This window comes from Ambystoma mexicanum, chromosome 3p (assembly GCF_040938575.1).
Source record: "Ambystoma mexicanum isolate Mex_15411 chromosome 3p, UKY_AmexF1_1, whole genome shotgun sequence".
NCBI classification, from domain to species: Eukaryota; Metazoa; Chordata; class Amphibia; order Caudata; family Ambystomatidae; genus Ambystoma; species Ambystoma mexicanum.
This window is the reverse complement of record NC_090925.1, coordinates 820,731,088-820,751,557: the sequence shown is the minus strand read 5'-3', so window position 1 is coordinate 820,751,557 and position 20,470 is coordinate 820,731,088. Positions and strand designations below refer to the sequence as shown.

The 20,470-nt window shown below is 43.4% G+C and overlaps 1 protein-coding gene across 2 annotated transcripts in view; it reads left to right on the top strand.

Annotated features, from left to right (window-relative positions):
• LOC138580945 (putative DBH-like monooxygenase protein 2) overlaps nucleotides 1–20,470 on the top strand; it is a 651,459-nt gene that overhangs the window by 333,373 nt on the left and 297,616 nt on the right. For both annotated transcript variants that reach the window (XM_069651883.1, XM_069651884.1), the window contains 2 exons: nucleotides 1,762–1,864; nucleotides 2,328–2,494. In XM_069651883.1, the coding sequence (XP_069507984.1) occupies nucleotides 1,762–1,864; nucleotides 2,328–2,494 (270 nt within the window). The remainder of the gene's footprint in view (nucleotides 1–1,761; nucleotides 1,865–2,327; nucleotides 2,495–20,470) is intronic.

Genomic DNA, 20,470 nt, shown 5'->3' with positions numbered 1-20,470 from the left:
CTCCCTCCTCTTTAGTGACCTCTCCCTCCTCTTCAGTTATTTCACAACCTGAGGAAACAATGCAGGCAAGACAAATTACTGTGATCAGATCTTCACCTCTTCTGCTCAGTCAACACCACAATGGAAGGAATAAACAGCTTTTAATACCACTATCCTGAAAAGATTTAAGGGGAGCCTCATTGCTCTGCTCTGACAAAAACACTTACTCGGTCCAGGAGCAAGAATTCTCACTGATCCCTTGTTGGTATCTTGGTAAATTTGGGCATTGTATGGAATTGATCAGGTATCACCTATGTTATACTTACCTAGTCCCACATCAGCTGTCTGACTACTGTTTACTTGTGAAATATATGTCCTATCCCACACATGCTGGCTAATCCATTGTAATATGTGTAATATTGGACCAACCACCCCTGACCCCTAAGTACTGGTGTGATTTAGGACCGATCCCACCAGTGCCACCTTTTCACTTTTCTGTCCTCCTTGGACTGTTCTGGGCCCTGTGTGGATGTCACTGTCCTGACCCTTAGGGAGCGTATAGAGGCAAATCAGGGGGCTGAACCTCACCACCTGCTAAGTGATGTGTGGCCCAGGGGTGGTATGGGTAGGGTGCCCTGGTCCTCTCCCAGAGCACAGAAGACTGGGGTACATAATCTCTGCATTGATGCTACTACCACTAATGGCTGTTTAAGGTTTCCAAACCAATATTCAGTGACAAGCGCTGTGGCGTTTATAATGCAGCAGGACAAGACAATACAAAGAAGGGCAAGATCTAGTTTACCCACCTTCAGCTCTCATTAGACATTGCCCCTGCAAGCTCAGTGACCTGCCAGCGAGATGCAGATGACTCGGCAGTCCCAGTGGCTACACTTGATAAACTTTGCAAACATGATCCTACAGACATGTGGCAAAGTGAGAATTCCAAGATGGTGGATCCGCCTTTCAAAGGCTTAGTCTGCATAGCAAGGCCAAAGTAGAGGAATTGTTAGGCAAACCTGATAGCCCTAGAGCCTGAGGGCCCAGTTAATGCCAGGCACAGGGTAATTAACAAACCCAGGTGCAACTCATAGGAAGAAAGAAGCTCACACCAACAGGAGGGATCAAACCCCTATAAAAGTGTGGGCAGAAAACTAGAGAGGGTGTGTGTTTGGAGTAGTGGAACAGCGAGCAGTGGAGCAAATTAGTGGAAGGTGTAGGATGAGGCCCAAGGGGGTTAGTAGATAGGTTCAAGAATGTGAGAGAGCAAGCTTGACCAAGCCCTTAGAGACCCTCTTGGCCCATTGTACTTCTGGGAGACACTTGGAACTTGCTCCAAGAGCCTTGACTGCAAACCCAATTCTTTCAACACCAGACGGATGCCACTCATGCTGTTGCCAACTGGGAGAAACCACCATATGAGCAAGAGATAGATCGCCGGAGCATGCTTTATACCAGTGATTGTGAATGTGCCTGTGGAGAGACCTGGGTAGACTTTTCTCTGGTGCAGTGGAATTTTTTCCCTAGTGCAAAGAATTGTGCAAGTGCAAACATGTAATATTTCAACGTATTTTTTGCTATGGTGCAATTTCTGGCCAAGCCCAAAGTTTCCCTATAAAGAGATTTGGTCACGTGGTACTGATTAATTGATAGTGTATTGACAGAATCAATAGGAAGGGGAACCATTTCAGCTAGTGACATAAGCTTTTATATTGCAACGTGTGGGCTCTATGAGGGGTCTTCTTGTATATTGGCAACAATCTCTGTCTCTCTTGTGATTCGCAGGCCTTATACTTCCCCGACAATGCTGGAATATCCTTAGGGGCTGCAGAGGACCCTGCTTACGTCATGCTGAAAACCCACTACAGCAACTTGCGTTCCCTACCAGGTATAGTGAGATATGTTAGCAAGTGACTTATTAGTATTTTAATACGGAAATACAAAATATTGCCCCTTACAAGTTGAGTGTAGTTTAAATGCATGGAGGAATGGTGAGTACGGTATGTCTGAGGTTCACCAGACCTGGAGTATGATCAAGGAATTAAATAATGTGTTATGTAAGCTTCTTATGCATGTTCATGACTAACTTCAGTCTAGTCAGTGTGAGGGTAACCCATTCTGAAATACCTTTACGTTGTAAACGTCTAAGTGAGCAAGTTAAGTCAGTTCCTTCTGAATAGACCTGGTCCTGTAGTGTATCCTAAGGGATAACATTTTCCAATGCACTTGGTGCATAATACAAAATCACACCTCCTTCAAATGAATGCCTGGTACCTATCCAGTTGTGCCCCATTGCATTGGGTGCAACAGTTGATGTCACCTCCAAAAATATGCATGATTTTGTCTTTTAGAGGTAATTGACAGCTCAGGGATTCGACTCCACTATACCCCGGAACTTAGAGCATATGACGTGGGGACGCTGACATTGGGGCCGTTCACAGATGAAGTCCTTTTTATCCCGCCAAGGACTGGTGCCTACAAAGTCTACGGGCTGTGCAAGACCGGCAGATTCACTGAGGTGAGTAGAATATTTGGCACCCAAAGTGATCCTCACCTGAAATTTGAAAGAGGAGATGGGTGAAATCTGGAACAGAAAATAAATGTCTGACTGTGTCAGGACAGGGGTATTACAAATGTATAAATTGTGCCTAACCAGTGAAGTAAAGGAAGCAAATTGAGCATGTTTGAGGTTAGGGGCTGAGCAAGTGAGAAGCACCAGTTCCAAGGTCTGTTAGGAGTGACATTCCAGAATGCGAGAAAAGAAACATTGCATTTTTCCAGAAAGATTATGATTTCAAAACCTGACACTCTGCTAAGATCTATGAGGCCATCGGTGGTGGGCAGGTATCTTACTCTTTAATTCACTATGTTCAGGAGTGAAACTATGTTCAAGTAGGTTTTCTGAACATGATTGTAACTGTGCTCCAAGATGCAATAGTCACAGTGAGGTCTACGTGAGGGTTCTATGCGAGGTCTACAGAAATCTGTGCAGCCTGAGGAAAGCATGAGACACACACTCAACCCGGAGACGCACCTTGGAATATGAAAGAGCAGAAAATGTGGGCGGTGCATACAGCCCCAAGAGACAAACAGCAGACTTGGGCAAGCTCCTTAATAAAATCGCAGTTCATATCACTTTACAGTTTGCACATTTCTGGAGGTGAGCGAAGGCCTTCAATCTTGTATGGCTTTGAAGATGATTAAGTGCCTATGATAACTTTACAGGCTCTGTGTGCACAGATGTGCAAAACTAGCCACAAATACTAAACAGTCCATGTTTATGGAGGTGGAAACTCAACTTCAAGCAGCAAACATTACAGACTACGTGTTTATAAAGGTGGGAAAGCAGCTGCAGAAATTCAACTTGACAGAGTTCATGTTATGGAGGTGCCAACTCATCAACAAATAGTAAACTTTACAGACTGCACATTTATGGAGGTGAGAAAGCAGCAACATATATTAAACTTTAGAGAATACTAACTTTTAATCGCCTGTAAATATTGGATCTTACTGTATAGATTTATATGGAGGTTTAAAATCGCCTACGCATTCTAAACTTTACAAACTCCCTCTTTATCGGTGTGAGAAGGTGATACAAACATTAAGCTTTTCAGAGTGCATGTATACACATAACAGCGAGAAATGATCTATTGTCTTTTTACCTTTACATCCTACAAGTTGAAATGAATGAGCTATCACCAAAAAATAATCCGAAAATGCACCTTTAAACAAATTAGGTTACATCATTTAAAGATAGTAGACACAACACACCTTTATGTTTGCAGAGGAAGGAAATCAACTACAAGCACCTACAATGTTAATACTTAATGCCTACAAGTTCCTGGACACTTTTAGAGGTCTGCAGACTCACAAACATGTTTTTTAGATTTAAGAAAGAAGCTACAAAGTGTACACCTTACAGACTACACGTTAATGGAGGTCAGATAACCCATACAAATACAACTTAGTGAGTGAGAGTTTAAGGAAGTCAAACGACCTGAAGCACCTACAAACACTACACTTCTGCAAGTTCATGGAGACTTCTGGAGACTTGCAGACTCTAACCATTAAAGCATTCATGCGTATAGCTATGAGAAAGACTCAAATAATAAACATTACAGACTACACATCCATGGACATGATAAGCACAACTTTACTGATTTTGAGTTTAAGAAGATAAAAAAACCATACACAGACAGAAGACATCTCATGCTGTAGACACGAGGAAGTCCCTTCAAGCAATACACTTTAGGTCTGCTAGTTTATAGATACGAGAAAGTGCCTACTAACGTTAGTTTATACACACTCCAAGAAACAGAGGATCCAAGTTTCTGGAGGCCAGACATCGCTCATTAGGACCACACTTTACAAATGGCAAGCAGTTCTTTTACTATTTCGACAAATACCGACTCTTCACCAAATTTCAACGAAGGACATACCTCTAGTCACTTGTATTGGCTCTATTCATTTAGATATTGTGGGGTTGGACATTCCGTCAGTTGTAGTTAGATCATTATTATTATCAGCGTCTGATGAATTGAGACTGTGAGGATTTGATTTATGGGTTCCGGAGCTTAAAGGGCCGTATCACTGTTATGGTGAAAAGAGATGGTCTTCTATACCCCCTCTATGTCGCTTGTCTAGTCGTGTTACTTGAGGACAAGAAACAGGGGGTCACGTAGGTCTGCATCTGCAGGACAAAAAAGTGCTGCAGATTGGACTTGGCTTCCTGGTTGGTTTAAAAAGGGGGTCTCTAATTAATGTTCAACAAGGCCAGGATTCCAGTGTTGATATTTGTGAGAAGATCCTTTCTTGGAATTCATGTGGACGTAAGCATCTGTTGGATAATCAAAATTTTAATCATTTATATAAGGGTTGTGTAATAGTTTGTTTACAAGAAACCTTGTTAATGGCAGACGTAGTTCTGGATGGATATAGTATAAGCATACAAAAAGCAATTAGGGGATCAGTAGGTAGACCCTCGGGTCGGTTGCTCACTTGCGTAAAGACAGTTTGGACAAGAGAAACCCTCATTTTTTCAGATGAAACCACAATTGAATATGAAAGTAGGAGTACCTAGTTTTTTAATTGTAAATATATACTGGAATGAGACTATTATGCCATTGGGAGGGTTTCTTAATTATTAGCGCAGATTCTGAGTAAGTAGAGAGAGATACCATTGTCTGGAAATATTATACTCATGGGCGATTTATGTCATGGGTGGTTGTGTCGCCATGGCCTGAACCAGCCGGCCAGGTGGTGGTCCCCTGTGCAATACTACAGGGAAGCAATCAAGAACCAGCCCAGCAACGATCTGGAGAGAAAAGGGGGATGGACAGGTATTGCGCATGCATGAACCATAGGATGGGCATGCTACCGTAAAGGTAACTTCTTAAAATGTTCAATAAGCGTTCAATATCTATGTATTGTGACAAGGCCTGCTTGCAGGCCTTGTCAGGGAAGGGAGGGAGTCCACCCCAAACATTCCCAAGTGCTTGCGCAAGTGTGTACAGACCCCTGCCCATCCTCACCTTACCTATGATGATGATGGCGAACACTGATGGGGGAAACCGCAGCTGGAGGCAGCAGAGGGAAGCCACCACGCAGCAGCAGTTCGCACATGCCAGCAGCACACAGCTGGCAGCCTAACACTGTCCACACAGGAAAGCGGTGTAGCAAAGTCTCCAGAAATCTACACAACATTCAGGAAAAGAGGCCTTGTTCATGAGGCTCCCACCAGCTCAACATAGATATTAAGATTGAACAAGGCCCATTCGAAGGACTTATCGAACAGGGACTCCAGTTCCTAATTTCCTTGCCAGAGATGCTTCCAGAAATGAGAGGTGGCTTACAAGCCCTTTTTGGAGCCTTTGTAAACACTCCCCCTGCCAGTCCCCCTTGAGCCAGGTAAGTGATTGGATAGGGTGAGTGGCCAATCCTGGGAAAGGGTTGGGAGGTGTGTGTGAGTCTGTAGGTGTGGGTTAGTTGGGTGAGGACAGGAGATGAAGGACGACGTCCAAGAGACCAGAGGAGGCTAGAGCGACTGGAGTGCAGAGGCTATTGTTAAGGAGGAGATCTGTGGAGTGTTTGTGTGAGAGAGAAGAGAGTGTGAGTATTAGAGGCAGAGTAGGAGTAGTGGCAGAGCGGGATATAGTAGGAGCAGAGGTAGCAGTAGAAGTTGTTGGGAGTAAAGGTAGTTGGTGGTGGCAGTAGCGAGCGAAGGACATTAGTGGTAGAGTGGACATTAGTAGTAGAAGGGTGAGTGGGACACCATATCCCTGGGTTCTGTAACAGTGAGAGTGGTGTGCAGGGCACCATATTCCTGAGTGTCTTGTCGCAGTGCAATTAGTAAAGAGGTATTGATAGTAGGGACCCAGCAACAGTAATCAAGCAGGAAGAGCAACAGTGAGGGGGAGAGTAGGAACTACTCCTGGAGAGACTAACCAACGATAGGAGAGGGGAAGTTAGAAGTTCCTTAGGGAGATAGGTAGCCAGAGTCTTAAGGCAAACACATAAAGTCATAATAGAAGAACAGCCAGGTGTTACCGATCTGTAGTGACTATTAGCCGGGTAGTGAAGTCTGGGGGCTAGGAAGTGATTCCCAAACCCGACGAAGTTGATAGTGGAAAGGGACGGCCCTAACGCCAACTATACCCAGTCCCTTACACCCCAAAGAATTAAGAACAGAAGCAGCCAATCTGCCCATTAAGTTTTTTAATAAACACCCTTGGACTTTTCATGAGAGTCAGTGTGATTTCTTTTTTTGTGGTGGGCTGCCCAGTCGCAGTAGACTATCCATCTGGAAGAATCTATAAGTATAACCCGGGAGCCTCCTTTGGCAAATAGTGGGAGCAAATACTGTTGCTGTTGCTAACCATTTTATCACAGCCGCAAGAATTGACAGAAGCCAAATACCTGAGTGGGGACCCAAACAACAAAGCACCCTCGATTTCGGAAAGGTACATATAACACATCACTGCACTGACTGCAGGCATGGATATCCCCACACATCAGTATACAGCAAGACCTATGCTAAAACTTGGTTGTGCTGTTCACATAACTATCTGCCTACTTACACCAGACTAAGCCTCAACAACTTTGACAGAAGAATGTAGCGCAGACCTATGGAAAATTTGGGCACGCTGAACACATAGCGAGTCCCTAGCACTCACGTCATTTTCTGACTCCTCTCATCACCCATCCACATGCCTGACTACAATGGTTGCTCTCTACTGGAGCCTGGCCAGCCTTGCTAAGCCTTTTTTGTCCAAATGCACACACGCATCCTAATCCTACTCCATGACCTCCAACACTCTGGACTTCAGTACTGCGAGAGTGTTTCCACTAACAGGGCATTGAGACTATAATAATGGTCAAAGGCGCCATACAAATGACAAGTACAATACAATACAACAAAAACTGAGTGAAAAAAGGAGGACCTGCTCTTCCTTTTTGCAGGAGTGGGATTTATTTCTGCTTAATGGGAATACTGATGGTGATCAGAATGGGGGCCACATGGTGTAGAGGTCGGCAAAGCTCAATTCTTGATTTAATATATACTTCAGGAAATGTTTTTAAATGTTGTTCAAAGTTGGAAATAGTCAATACAGACTTGAGTGATCATAAATAATTATATTCTACGTCTTATGGGATGGATTAGTCTCCCAGAATATGGTTATCAGATTTAACCATAACAAGGCCGAAGAATTGGTTAACCTGTCATCCGGGTAAAGTTCAAAAGTGTAATAACATATTACAAAGTAAATAGATGCCAGTGTATATAATAGTAAAGAAATCCTCCTGACTTTTCCAATATTGTTACAAAAGTGTATTAATGCAGTTACTGCATATCCAAGAATGTGGTCATATCGCCCATATAAGTTTAATCATGAAATGCAAAAAGTTTAAAAGGAAATGAGATATCAGATCAGACAACTAAAGGGATCGGGGAAATTGGTAACTAATATTGCGGATATATCAACAAAACTCAAACCATGGTAATATGAATAGAAGAATAGTTATTGGACCCGGAGTCATTACTTTTGATAAGGATGATATTATCTGCATGATAAACAAGGCTTGTACTTCGAGAGCCTCTGGTCCAGAAGGACTTAGTAAATATGTCCTCAAGGAGAACCTGAAACTATTTATTTTAACTTTATTTATTGAACATTTGTATAGCGCCTGTGCATCAAAAAGTGTTTCCAGGTGCCACAAGACAAGGGGGAGGGGGTACAGAGGAGAAAATAATAGTAACGGTCCTACTAGGCCTTGTGACATTCAGATCTTGCAAGAGCAATAAAGGAAGTTCAGTGAGAGGTGAGGAGGGAGAAGTGCAGGGGTGAGATATCAGCTGTAATGAGCACATCTGGGGTGAGTGGTTTGGACCAGAGGGAAGAATGGTGAGGGAAAGAGAGTTGCGAAGGTTGCAGAAGGGTAGAGTGGCTGCATCAGAAGAGTCTAGCTGAATATTGAAGTCTCCAGGGAGGAGAAGCTTAGAGGTAGAGGTAGAGGTCTGAAGAGAAGAGGTGAGGTGGGACCACTGTGAGAGGAAGAGGGAGATCGGTCTGGGGTCCTGTAGATGATAGTAAAGGTGTGCGAGAGGGAAGGGGGACACAGAGCTTACAAACAAGACATTCAAAGGAGGAGTAGGACTGAGTGTGTATGACAGAGGAGGGGCCCATTCAGGGAAGACAAGAGACACTCAGCCTCCAGATCGGTTGGACCTGGGCTTGCAGAGGATCTTGTAGCCCTCAGGCAGGAGAGTGGCAGGAGAGTGTCAAAAGCATTGACAGAACTGGCATTGAACCACATCTCAGTGAGAGCGAGGCCAAAGTCTTCATGGAGGTGACGGTGTCACAGGAGTGTTTGAAAGCAGAAGGAGAATTGAGGATAGCGAGTTGAAGCAGGTTGCCACCTTTAAAGGTCTCCCGAGGTGGGGTACAGGGAAGGGGTGCATCTATCCGTGGGGGGCGAAGAGGCCTGGGGAGTGGCAGAGAAAGGAGTGGCAGGAAGAGGGAGGATGTTAATGAGAGAGGGAAGACACCAGTCAAGAAGCAGTAGGTTGGGCTGAGAGTCCTGCATCATGATAGTGCCATTCCGATATACATTTATGATGCATCTGGATGATGAGAAGTGTGCCAAGAGCACTTCCCATCTGGTCCCACCATTAATGGGTGAAGTGGAAATATGGGAGAGGATAAAGGACCATATGGGGAGTTCATAGGTTGGGAAAAGGGACAGCAAAGAGGATGTCAGTTATAGTCTGCCTGAAGGAAGCATTGACGTAGGTGTCAGCAATGGGCAATCCTGGGCTGGAGTCCAGTAGTCCTTTTTTAAGTGTTTTCCTTCCAGACTTCGAGAGAGGGGTAGGAAAGGTGATAGAATAGCAATTAGAGTAGATAGGAAAGGTGGAAGGCACCATAGTTGAAGGGGGGGCAGGAGAGCTTTCAAACTTTAACTCGGCTTCTTTCTCCTCATATAGCTGATCCTTCCATTAATTCATCTCTATCAGCATCTGATCTTGCTAATTTCTTCTCTTCTAAATTTCACTCCTTACGTCAGGATATTCTATTGTCACCCTCTTGTAACTCTTCTCCTTTACCTTTTCCTACTCCTTCCAATACCGTGTCTTACTTTGCTCCTGTATCAGATTCTGAGGTGGCTCTTTTCTTGGCCAAAGTTCACCCCACTTCTGCCCCCACTGACCCCGTTCCTTCTTTACTTATTCCTAAAATCTACCCACTTCTGGTACCCTTTCTTGCCTCTTTTTTAACATCTGTCTCGCCACTTCTACTTTTCCTTCTGCTTTCAAACATGCAATTATCATTCATATCCTAATGAAACCTACAGCTAATCCTCTTCTTGTTTCAAACTTCCGTCCTATATCTCTCTTACCTTTTCTATCTAACCTTCTTGAGCGTCTTGTTTATTCACAAATTTCAACATTCGTGTCTGGTCTATCTCTCCTACCCTCTACTCAGTCTGGCTTTCGTCCTCACCATTCCACTGAAACAGCCCTGACTTGCGTGCTAACTCTCTTCTTACAGCTCGTTATTCTAAACACTCTTCTGTTCTCATTGTTCTTGACCTGTCTGCTGCTTTTGACACAAATGGATCACTCTTTGCTTCTGGATTCTCTCTCCTCCTTTTGTTTTCGTGGGTCTGTTCTATGTGGTTTTCATCTTATCTATCCAACCATACTTTTGCTGTCTCCTGGGGTGGCAACACTCTCCATATTTTTCTCTCCATCAGCCCTTGGTCCTTTTCTATCTTCATTGAATACTTCTTTTCTCGCCCCCATTATTTCATCTTTTGGAGCATCACACCACTTCTACGCTGATGGTACTCAACTCTTTCTTTCCTTCTCATCTTTCACACCTGATATTCATCACACTCAATCATTCTGCCTCTCTGCTATTAAATCCTGGATGACCTCTCCTTTCCTAACTTTAAATGCCGGAAAGACTGAAGTCTTATTCTTTCCCGCCAACACTCTTTTGTCACAGTCTCCTCCCTCTTCTATTTCTTTTTCTCCATCCAGTCATTCTATTTCTCCCACTGCCCGCAATCTTGATCTTTATTTTGATTCTAATCTTCCCTTTGCCCATCATATCTCTCTTACATCGCGCGCCTGTCGATTTCATCTTTACAGTATTCGCAAAGTGTGAACTTTCCTTACTTTTCACACCACAAACCTTCTTGTCTCTTCATTAGTCTTCTCCCGACTTTTCTATTGCTCTGTCCTGTTTTTTAGTGTTCCCTGCTCACGTCTTGCTCCGCTTAAATCAATCTATCATTCTTCTATTCGCTCACTCTGCCTTCTCTCTTATCGGGACTCAATGGCCCTAATTACAACCCCGGCGCTAAACCATGGTACTATTAGCACCATGGTTGGTGCCGGTGTTGTAACGAGTCCGCCATGGTGGAATGGGGAAATACCGCCCCATTCCAAGGTTGGCGGGGCGGTATTTCCCCATTTCACCATGGCCCTTCCCCATTCCCATTTTTGCCTCATAGGGCTCAATGGGACTGGGGAAGGCGCTAAGTATGGTACCGCAAATTGTGGTACCGTAATTAGCACCGAGGTCCCTTTGCGGCACCCTACTTTAACGGCTGGTAAAACCAGCCGTTAAGGTCGGGTCCCACAAAGAGACCTCGTAATCAGGCGTTAAAGGTTTAGCGGCGCCGGCACCTTTTACGGCGCCGTTAAACCCTTAACGCCAGGGTTGTAATGACCCCCAATCTCTTCTTCTCTTGCCTCACTTGGCTGGCTGTCTTTCTACTCTCAGCTTAAATATAACTTTCTTTGTCTAGTTTTTAAATCGCTTAACGGACTCGCCCCTGACTACCTTGCATCTCTCCTTTCATTTTATTCTCCTTCTCGCTCCGTCCGCTCTGCTGGTCTTTTTAGACTTAATGTGCCCCGTCCCCCCTGTGCTCAATCCCGCTTTTGTTCTTTTCAGCTCCTTGGCCCTCTTCACTGGAACCTGCTGCCTCTGTCGCTTTGCTCCATTACCTCTTATCCTTTGTTCCGTTCCTCTCTAAAAACTCAAATGCTACAGACCTCTGATTGATTGATACCCGTAGTTCCCGAACACTGATTTGCATTGCTGATTTTATGTACTGTTGATCGTCTTATATAAAGCGCTTTGGACAAAGGCGCTATATAAAGTACAATAAAAATAAGAAATACAAAATACAGCAGGCAAGTGGATTAAACAATGCACGCCAAACTCACCAGGCGGCCTAGCAGCATTCAGGGGAGATGGGATCAATGCAGCAAATGAAAACACTAAAAATACAGGCTAAGAGGGAAAGGTCCTAGGTTACAAGAGTTAGTGGGCGGGGCACAAACATTTTACAGGTATGGAAGCGCAGCTAGCAAAAAAGAGCAACCAAGAATGATAGTCAGGTAAAGGAAGGCCTAGCAATGCCATAGCAGTGGGCCTCTTATGTGTTTGTTCTGTTTAAAAACATTGTAGGGACCAACAGTTCCCAGATTCCTTGTCTAAGGCATATATATCCCCATTTGTAAAAAGGGCAATAAATCGGATCACCGTAATTATTGTCTGATAGCGCTTATAGATGCTGAATCCAAGATTTTTGCCTCCGTGATTCTTAGACAGTTATTAACATGGGTAGAAGAGGATGAGATTCTAAAACCTTTTGAGATGGGCTTCAAAAGAGCGATGGAACCTCACTGTCTGGGCTCATTATGGACTAATTTCAGCATATGGTGGTTGCAAATGCTCTCAAAATATATATGCGACTAGTTTGGATTTATCGCTGACATTTGATACCAGAAGCGGGAAAACCCTCTGGAAAAAGTTGAAAGAATGGAAAATCCTGCCTTTTTTGTTAAATATCTTGATCAGGATACATACAGGTACCAAATTGCATATTCAATTAAACCTGAATGGAGACTTGTCAGGTCTTGTTAATACCTATAGAGGACTTAGGCAAGGCTGTCTATTAGCCATTTGTTGTTGCAATCCCGTGGATCTCAAACGCGGATGATAGTGTATTGTTTGATTGCACCAATGTAGGACTGCAACGTATGTTATCCACCTTTTTTTCTCAATGTTTGCAAATGAGCGCAGCCTTGTGGTGAATGAAAAAAAAGACAAAAATGATTCACTTTACAGCTAGAAGGACAAAGTCAGTGGTTAATTGGTGGCTGCTGGACAAAAAGTTAGAGGAGGTTTGATGCTTGCTTAGTTGGGATTTGTTGTTGAAGCAAAACCATGTAAAAATGCCCTTCTATCTACCATTAGAAGTAAAGCAATTCAACTGTCGCACCAAATGAAACATTTTGTGAAGACATTTGGTAAATTTACATTAGAGCCAATCAGCAAATGTTATGAGGGTAAGATTGTCCCTGCCCTAATTTATGGTTTAGAAATACATCAATCTTTATTTACAACTGACCTTACCACCAGTAAAGGACTAACATGGAAGCGAGCATTGTCGCTTCCAGGATGCGTACCAATGGTAATGATAAAACATGAATTAGGCCTTGTTTCATTAAAAACAAGGCTATTATGGAAATAGCTGTTGTGAGCTAAATTCTGAAAGCCTCTGAATTGCTCATAATTTGCTAATTTTGATTCCTCAGCTTTGAGCCAAAAGAATGGATATGTACAAGCTTGTGAAAAAACTTAATCAGAATGGGGGCTGGATTTATTTGTTGAAATGGAGAATTTACAGGCCTTGGAAAAAAAATAATTTTCAACTTCGATTGGTGTAATACGTGTGAACATATTTCTGATTTTAAAAGGTGTGGGTGGTTTCAAAGCCACTAAATTAATCGTCTTTATATCTGAAGCGCTTTCCTTCACCTGTAGCTAGGGAAAACGAAATGAGGATTAGACTAAATTTATTGGAAACAAATGAAGCAATGTCTATTCAAAATAAAAGGGTGGGTCAGACATCCTCATGCAGATACTGTTTGGCTGAATGTGAAAGATTAAGACATCTGGTTTTGGATTGCGAAAAACTAAAGGAAGAGAGGTTTTTGTTTTTTAGTCGGTTTGGACATTAACCTGGATGTATTAAGTGATACTTGGTGAGATAGGTTTTATAATACCTCTTTAGGTTTTATGATACCTCTTGTATTTCTGTGATGATAGCTTTTTTGCGATATTTGCACAAGATTTGGATTGTAAAAGATATTTAGTTTTAAGTATGTTGCTAATTATGTGTATGGATTTTATTGCATGTAGCTTTGTGATGATTATTTATGATACTATATAAAATGAAATATTGATATTTGTATAGTTAATTGTTATGTGTAAGGTTTTAATTAAACCATGAACAGATTAATAATAACACATTTTTTTTAAATGCCACCTTTAAGGAGGAACGAACACATCCAAATGCACTTTTCTTGGAGACCTCAAGTTCAGTGAAGCGTGTTGAAGGCTAGTCTACGTTGTCACCATCCTAGTTGGGGCTGGGAGTGGGATTGACTTTGTGTTTCTGAAGGGAGCTAGGCCATCATGGTGCTGAATATGTGCTTGACATGCCGCATGTTGGTGCGCCAGTGTGAAAATGTTTCCTTTGGCTGGATAGCAATATATACAGTGTGGTTCCTCCCCCTGTATAGATTAACTCGCATGCCCATGATTAGTGGGAAGCAATCGTATTTTTGATTGCATAATATATCTAAAGCATGCCTATTAAATCCCCTTAAGGCCTGACGCCCTACCTGTCATGCAAGGAACCATGAAATGTGCATGCTAACAGCTTTGTAAGGCCCTACACCACTAGGCTTCCATCTATTCTTATGTGAGAGTGTCTGAGTCTATGCACTTTTACAGAGCCAGAACAAGCTGTATTGTCATTAGGAACTGTTCTAATGCCGGATGCATGTTATAAACAATGAACGTGCAGGATGCCAAGGTGATCTAGTTATACTGGACTCCGTTTCTGGTGGGGGGAGGCCACCTGTAAGGCTGTAGATGGAGTGTAGGTGGTACTTTGCTAATGGTGCCTAATGGAGCCACAGAAGGTACGACTTAGATAGTGATAATAATAGATATGATAGAAAACATTGTTACAGCAAATACAGCTTGTCATGCTTGTGAACAAGGCAGTACTTAATAGAGATGTGTACGTATTCCATAAAACCATTATTATATACAATCACAAATGCACTACACATTTGCAGCAATAAGTATTTATTGTGTTAATTGGCACAATCCAGGGTACCGACAGCCCTCACGTGGTTATTGTGATTTGCCATGCCACTTCTACACATTTCAAAATTATTCCTACCTCGTTCTCATCAGAGTTTGTTGTACACAGCCACAGCCCGTCTCTAGTTGTCCTAACATTGTCTGTTAAGCAGTGGCTTTCAATATTCACTTTAAATATTGTTGCCTTGGGATGACATCCATGGGGCATTGAAATAAGAAATGGCAAATATCTTCTTCCCAACTTTCACAATGTTGGCAAAATCTTGCAAGACCCTCCTTCCAGTGAGCTTTAAAACTTGCCAATGGTAGTGTTCCTAGTCTCATTTTTTTAATTTTTTTTATTTTTATTTGAACTTTTCTCAATAACAACTAAGTTTTGTCAAAAACCTTCCATATCTACAGATGCAGTTCAGAATGAGACGGGCTAACGCCTCCCCTAGGCACTGGCCAAGCCACCTAACTAGCCAGAGGGCTAGTTCCTTGAAGGAACACTGTGAGACATTTCTTTAGGCTGCTTCCTGATCTAGTACAGATCGACCATCGGGCCGTAGCTGGTTTATCTGGTCAAACGCTAGATCGATCAGTTTGGCCAAGGCTAGAGTCCATCTAGTGTTCTTGCCGGAAATGAATCTATTCCATAACTCGTCTGTTTGGAATATCCACAGGTTTTCGGCCAGCGAAGGGAGGTATGTGTTTCTATTTTCATTTGTGTTCGGGCATTCTATCACAAGGTGCTTCAAGGTCTCGATGGATAATTCCTTTTTACATAATCGGCCTCGCTTCTCGGCACCAGCTCCTCTGATTGTTATGATTCCTCTAGTTGGCAGCAGGTTTAACCTTGCTCTCATGATCGAATTTCTCAGCTTCTTATCTGGAAACTTGGCACAGTATTTCAGTGGTTTTTTCACCTTGTTAAATGTTGGAGGCAGGTGATTTAGAAGTTTGTTCCCTACTGCTTTCTCTGTTGTCAGAATCCAGTCCAAGTCTTCTGTTTTCCTTTTAATTCGATCGGGATTTTCTTTGAACTCTTTGTCACTGCATTCGATTTTCGCCAGGGCGTCCTTTCTGGCTTTTACCCAGTTTTTGAGGGCCTCGCATTTGCCTGTTTCTGTTTCGTCACGTATGATGTTGAAGATGGGCAAGGTGTCTGACATGATGATTCTTCTGTATCGACGCATGGCACTTTGATCTACCATTGACGCTAAGGACACCAGCCGCAACTCTCTCCTGATAGCCGGCATAGCAGTAGATTTCGGTAGGCCTAGTACCGTTTTCCAAACGTGACCTTCAAATTTGCATCAGGTGTTACGCGGGAAGTATAGCGAGGCCTCCAAGCCATAGGTCAATGCCGGGACAACTTTGGCTTTATAGAATGATATTGCCGGTACCAGAGAGAATTTTCCGAACTTCTGATCGACTGCTCTTATTTGGGCAGTCAGGCATTTCGCTTTTTCCCATAGTTGGGTTTGGAGACTCTTTTCTGTTCTGGAGCTATCCATTTGAATCCCTAAGTATTTAAAGCTATTAACTCTTTCAATTTTGGTGTTATCGAGGAAGAATTCTATTTTGTTCGTTGTTTTGCTGGGGACTTTTTCAAACACCATGATTTTTGTCTTCGATTTGTTCAGTTCAAGGTGATTTTCAACAATATAGGACTCCAGATTGCATAGTTTTCTTTGTAGGCCCACTTTCGTTTGGTCGATCAAGATGACATCATCTGCAAACAGTAGGCGTGGAATCTCGGTTTTCCCTATTTTTGGCGGAAAATAGCGAATTTTTGATTCTGAGAGTTGGTAGTCGCCAAGAAATGCTGTAAACAGAGCCGGCGCTAGGGGACAGCCCTACTTAACTCCTCGGTTCACACTTATCCCCTCTGACAGAGCACCCTGGTGATTTAGTTTGACTCTAATTTTTGTATGCGAATGGAGAGCTATTATAGGGTCCAATATTTTGGTTGGACACTTCCACCCTTGTAGCTTTGACCACAGACTGGGTCGGTCTATCTTATCAAACGCCTTTGAGAGGTCCACGAAGGCCAAGTCCACCTTTGGCGTGCCCTCTTTGACTTTTGCTTTCAAGATGTTCAGTACCATTAGATTGATAGAGGTGGATCCATTTTTTTGAAAGCCCGTTTGGAGATAGTCTTTGGACTGACTGTCTTTTGCCCATACACAGAAATGCTCCAGCAGGCGAGTTGCGTATAATTTGCCCAATATGTCTAGCAGGGCGATCGGTCTGTAGCTCGCTGGTTCTTGTCTCAGACCCTTTTTATAAATAGGGACTATCACCGCTTGCAGCCAGGTTTCAGGAACCATATTCGTTCTGCCGCATTCGGAAAATATCTTACTGATCAATTCCGCCCATTTTCCTGGACACATTTTTAAGTCCATGTTTGTTAGTCCGTCAGGACCCGGGGCTCTTGATGTTTTCAATTTCCGTATGGATGCTTTGATGTCTTCTACCTTAGAAAGATCGACCCATGGTGTTACCGAGATCTGCTTTGTCCTTTGACTGTCCGTAGTTGTACCCTCAAATTCTGTAGTGAAAAATTGGATCCACCTTTCTTCGGCCACTGCGTTAGACAGCAAGCCACTCTGTGTGGAGTTGGACTCTTTTATCAACTTCCAGAATTTGCTCAATTTTTTTGTTTGTAATTTCTGCATCATGACTTCGGCGTCATTTTGATATTGAATGGCTCTGTGCTGTTTACGCCCGTTTTTATAGCTTTTAGCTTCCAAGCGCCAGTTTATCCAGTCTTCTGCGGCATTTGATTTCTTTGCTATTCTTAGCAGTCTGCGGCGCACTTTTCTTTTTGCCACCAACTCCTTGTCATACGTATGGTTCGTGTAGACAGGTTTCTTCGGTTTCTTTGAGCCCTTTACGTGGAAGGATAGTAATAAAGGCAGGTAGTTTGGTCTTTCTTTCCTGTCCTTCCGGGCATGATCGGTGGCTCTCTTCTCCCAGGTTCGTTTGATTTTCCCAATATCTTGTTCAGTTAGCCGTAGACGAGTCTGTTGTGCATTTGTCTCAATCGCCCAATCCTAGGTTCTTGAATTCGGACTTATGGTATGCCACGTACAGCAGAGTAGGTTGTGGTCAATGTGAATGGTTTTTTGGACCTTAAAACCCGTCAGACCTTTAGTGAGACCATTAGAGACAAAGATGTAGTCCAGCGTGGCTTTCGACCCGTTATGTTCCCACGTTGGTATATTCTTTTGATTGGGGAACAAAGAGGCCACATTCTGAATACTTCTTGAGCTGATTGCTACATTCCAGGCCTTTCCTCTCTCTATGGTGGAGTCAACACCTCCCTGTTGAGAGCTGGAGCGTTGTTGGCCTGCCTGGGCCTCCGTACACTTTGCGTTCAAGTCGCCACAGATGATGAGCTCGATTTTATCGAATTCCGCATATAGCTGGTCAATTGTTTCCGACATGTTGTCGCAAAAGGTTTTTATTGACATTCGCTGTGGATTCCAATAGCAATTCAGAATGGCCACCTGATTCTGAAAGCCGTTTTCCATCTTAGTCTTGCCCTGGATTTGAGAGGTCAGCGTGACCAGCATTTCATATGACTGTTTCCACTTTCGTGGTTCGCTCAGACCTGTTCCTGTTTTTACAGCAGTGAAAAGACCTGACAACAGTCTGCCAAGCAAGCCTTTGACTGCCGGAGAGATCACCACTGAGAAACCGTCCAGTGTTGGTTGGTTAACAAACCAGGTTTCTTGTAGGCATAAGATGTTGTATAGACCGAGATCGACATCTCCAGGTATCGTCAGGTGCGAATGGCCTCTCGTGTTCCATGAGTCCAGAATGCAGGTTTCCTTTATGGGTTGCTCGCTACTTTTTTCGCAGGTGTTGTCGTCGAGGCAAGCCAACCCTGGTCGTTGCTATTTACCATTATTTTTATTCCAGCTTGACATTAGCCACTTCCATGGCCCTTTAGGTTGTCTTTCATCTTCCATTTTTTTCTGATGAGTTACATGGTTCTTAATCCTGTCGTCTGGCTGTTTTCGCTCTGGATTGCTGCAGGAGACAGATTGTATCTGGTCTTCTCTGTTGTTTCTCGTTGGGTCCCGAGCCCAGTCAAACTGGTCCTTTGCGCCTCGATATGGTGTTGAATTTGGGTCACCTCTCTCCATCTGTTCAGTGATCCCTATGCCACCCCTACGTTGATACTGTGATCGTCTAGACGTTTCATGCCACTCCCGGGGCTTGTACCCTCGGCTTTGGAGGTATTGGTCCTCTGTTTTGCATATGTAATGATAATGGGTTTTAGGGTTATCCAGCTTATCCTCACCCAGCTCTTGTCTACTCAACTTCCTTTTTTGCTCCGTCAAGCGAAAACCCATTTGGTCAAATTCTTCATAGGCTGACTCATCAATATGCCGGATGGCGGCTGATTTCAAATGGAGAAATACTTTCGCCTTCTTTTCTCTATGATAGGGTTCCACCAGCACAAGATCTTCCGTTCTAATCTTTTTCAGAGTTTTCATTCTATTCGTTATTTGAAGTATTGTCGGTCTGTTTAAAATGAGGAAGTTTTTGTCTACTTCCCTTTGTTCAAGCTCGAAGACTCGTATCTCCTCGTTTGCATTTTTTTTGTTTTCCAATTTGCTTTTTTCTGCCCGGTACTTTCACGGGCTTCTTCGAATGTCGTCTTTTTCTTGAGCATATCGGGGTTTAGACGGGCTTCTTCTTAATCTGGGTGCGTGACTGTAGATCTTCTCATTATCCAAAGTCGATTGAACCGAGGCTCTCTGTACGGCCGTCGGATTTGTTACATTACTATCCATCTGGATTGGCCCCTCATTGTCCATCTTGGACTTGGCTGTTTGATTTACAACCCTTCTGGGCCACGCTTTTTTGCCCCGCCATCTATGCCAGGGGGACTTGACTCCTTCGAGCCCTTCTCTGAGTATGTGGAGATGTTCATTAGGTCTGTGCATCCTAAGAATTCATCTACTTTTATCGGTGATCTCGGGGGGTCGGTCTCCTCTGATCGTGACCTTGGCTTTTGTCGATTATTATTGGCTTGAGGTTCGCCCAGACCGAACCCCCTCACGTCAGATTTCGCCAGTGATGAGGTAATCTTCATGAGGTTAGAATTCCTTTCCGTCAGGTCAGTTGTGGGTGGCTGCACCTTTTGTCCTCTAGCCGATTTCGCCCCTTCCGTTTTTTCTTGCGGCAATATCAACAGGGTTTTCTATTTTCTATTTGTCTGTTCTACGAGCTCATCCCTTGACTCTTTGCGGACTGATATCTTTGTAAGAGTCTTTTTGTTCAGAATTTCCAAGGTTTCGATCTTTTTTTCCAACGCTTCGATTTTTCTTTCCCAGTCAGTTTTCTGATTAGAAGCGGTCTGAGGTCCCTCCGGCCCTATTGATCTTGCTAATAGGGTCCCGGTCATGGTTTCCATATTCGCAATCTTTTTCTCTACAGCTTCGATTTTCCTTTCCCACTGTGTTTTCTGTATAGGCGCGTTTTCAATATTTGCTGGTAGAAGGCTCTCCATCTGGGCCAATTTCTCCATCATATTCGATAGAATTGCTGAATTGTCTTGTACGTTTTCTTTGATTGCTTCATACAATTTACAGAAAGGTGCTAACACGATGGTCATTGCTGACATGATAGCGATAATTTCTGGTTTCTTATTGGGCGATTCATTTTGTAGCGCCACCGCAATTTCACTGAGTAATTTTTTTTTCGGTGAGGCTTGGGTTTTGTCCGATCTTCTCAATGTAGCTGAAGAATCCAGTGCCGGGCATTCCCCTGTGAATCTTGAATTTCTGTCAATG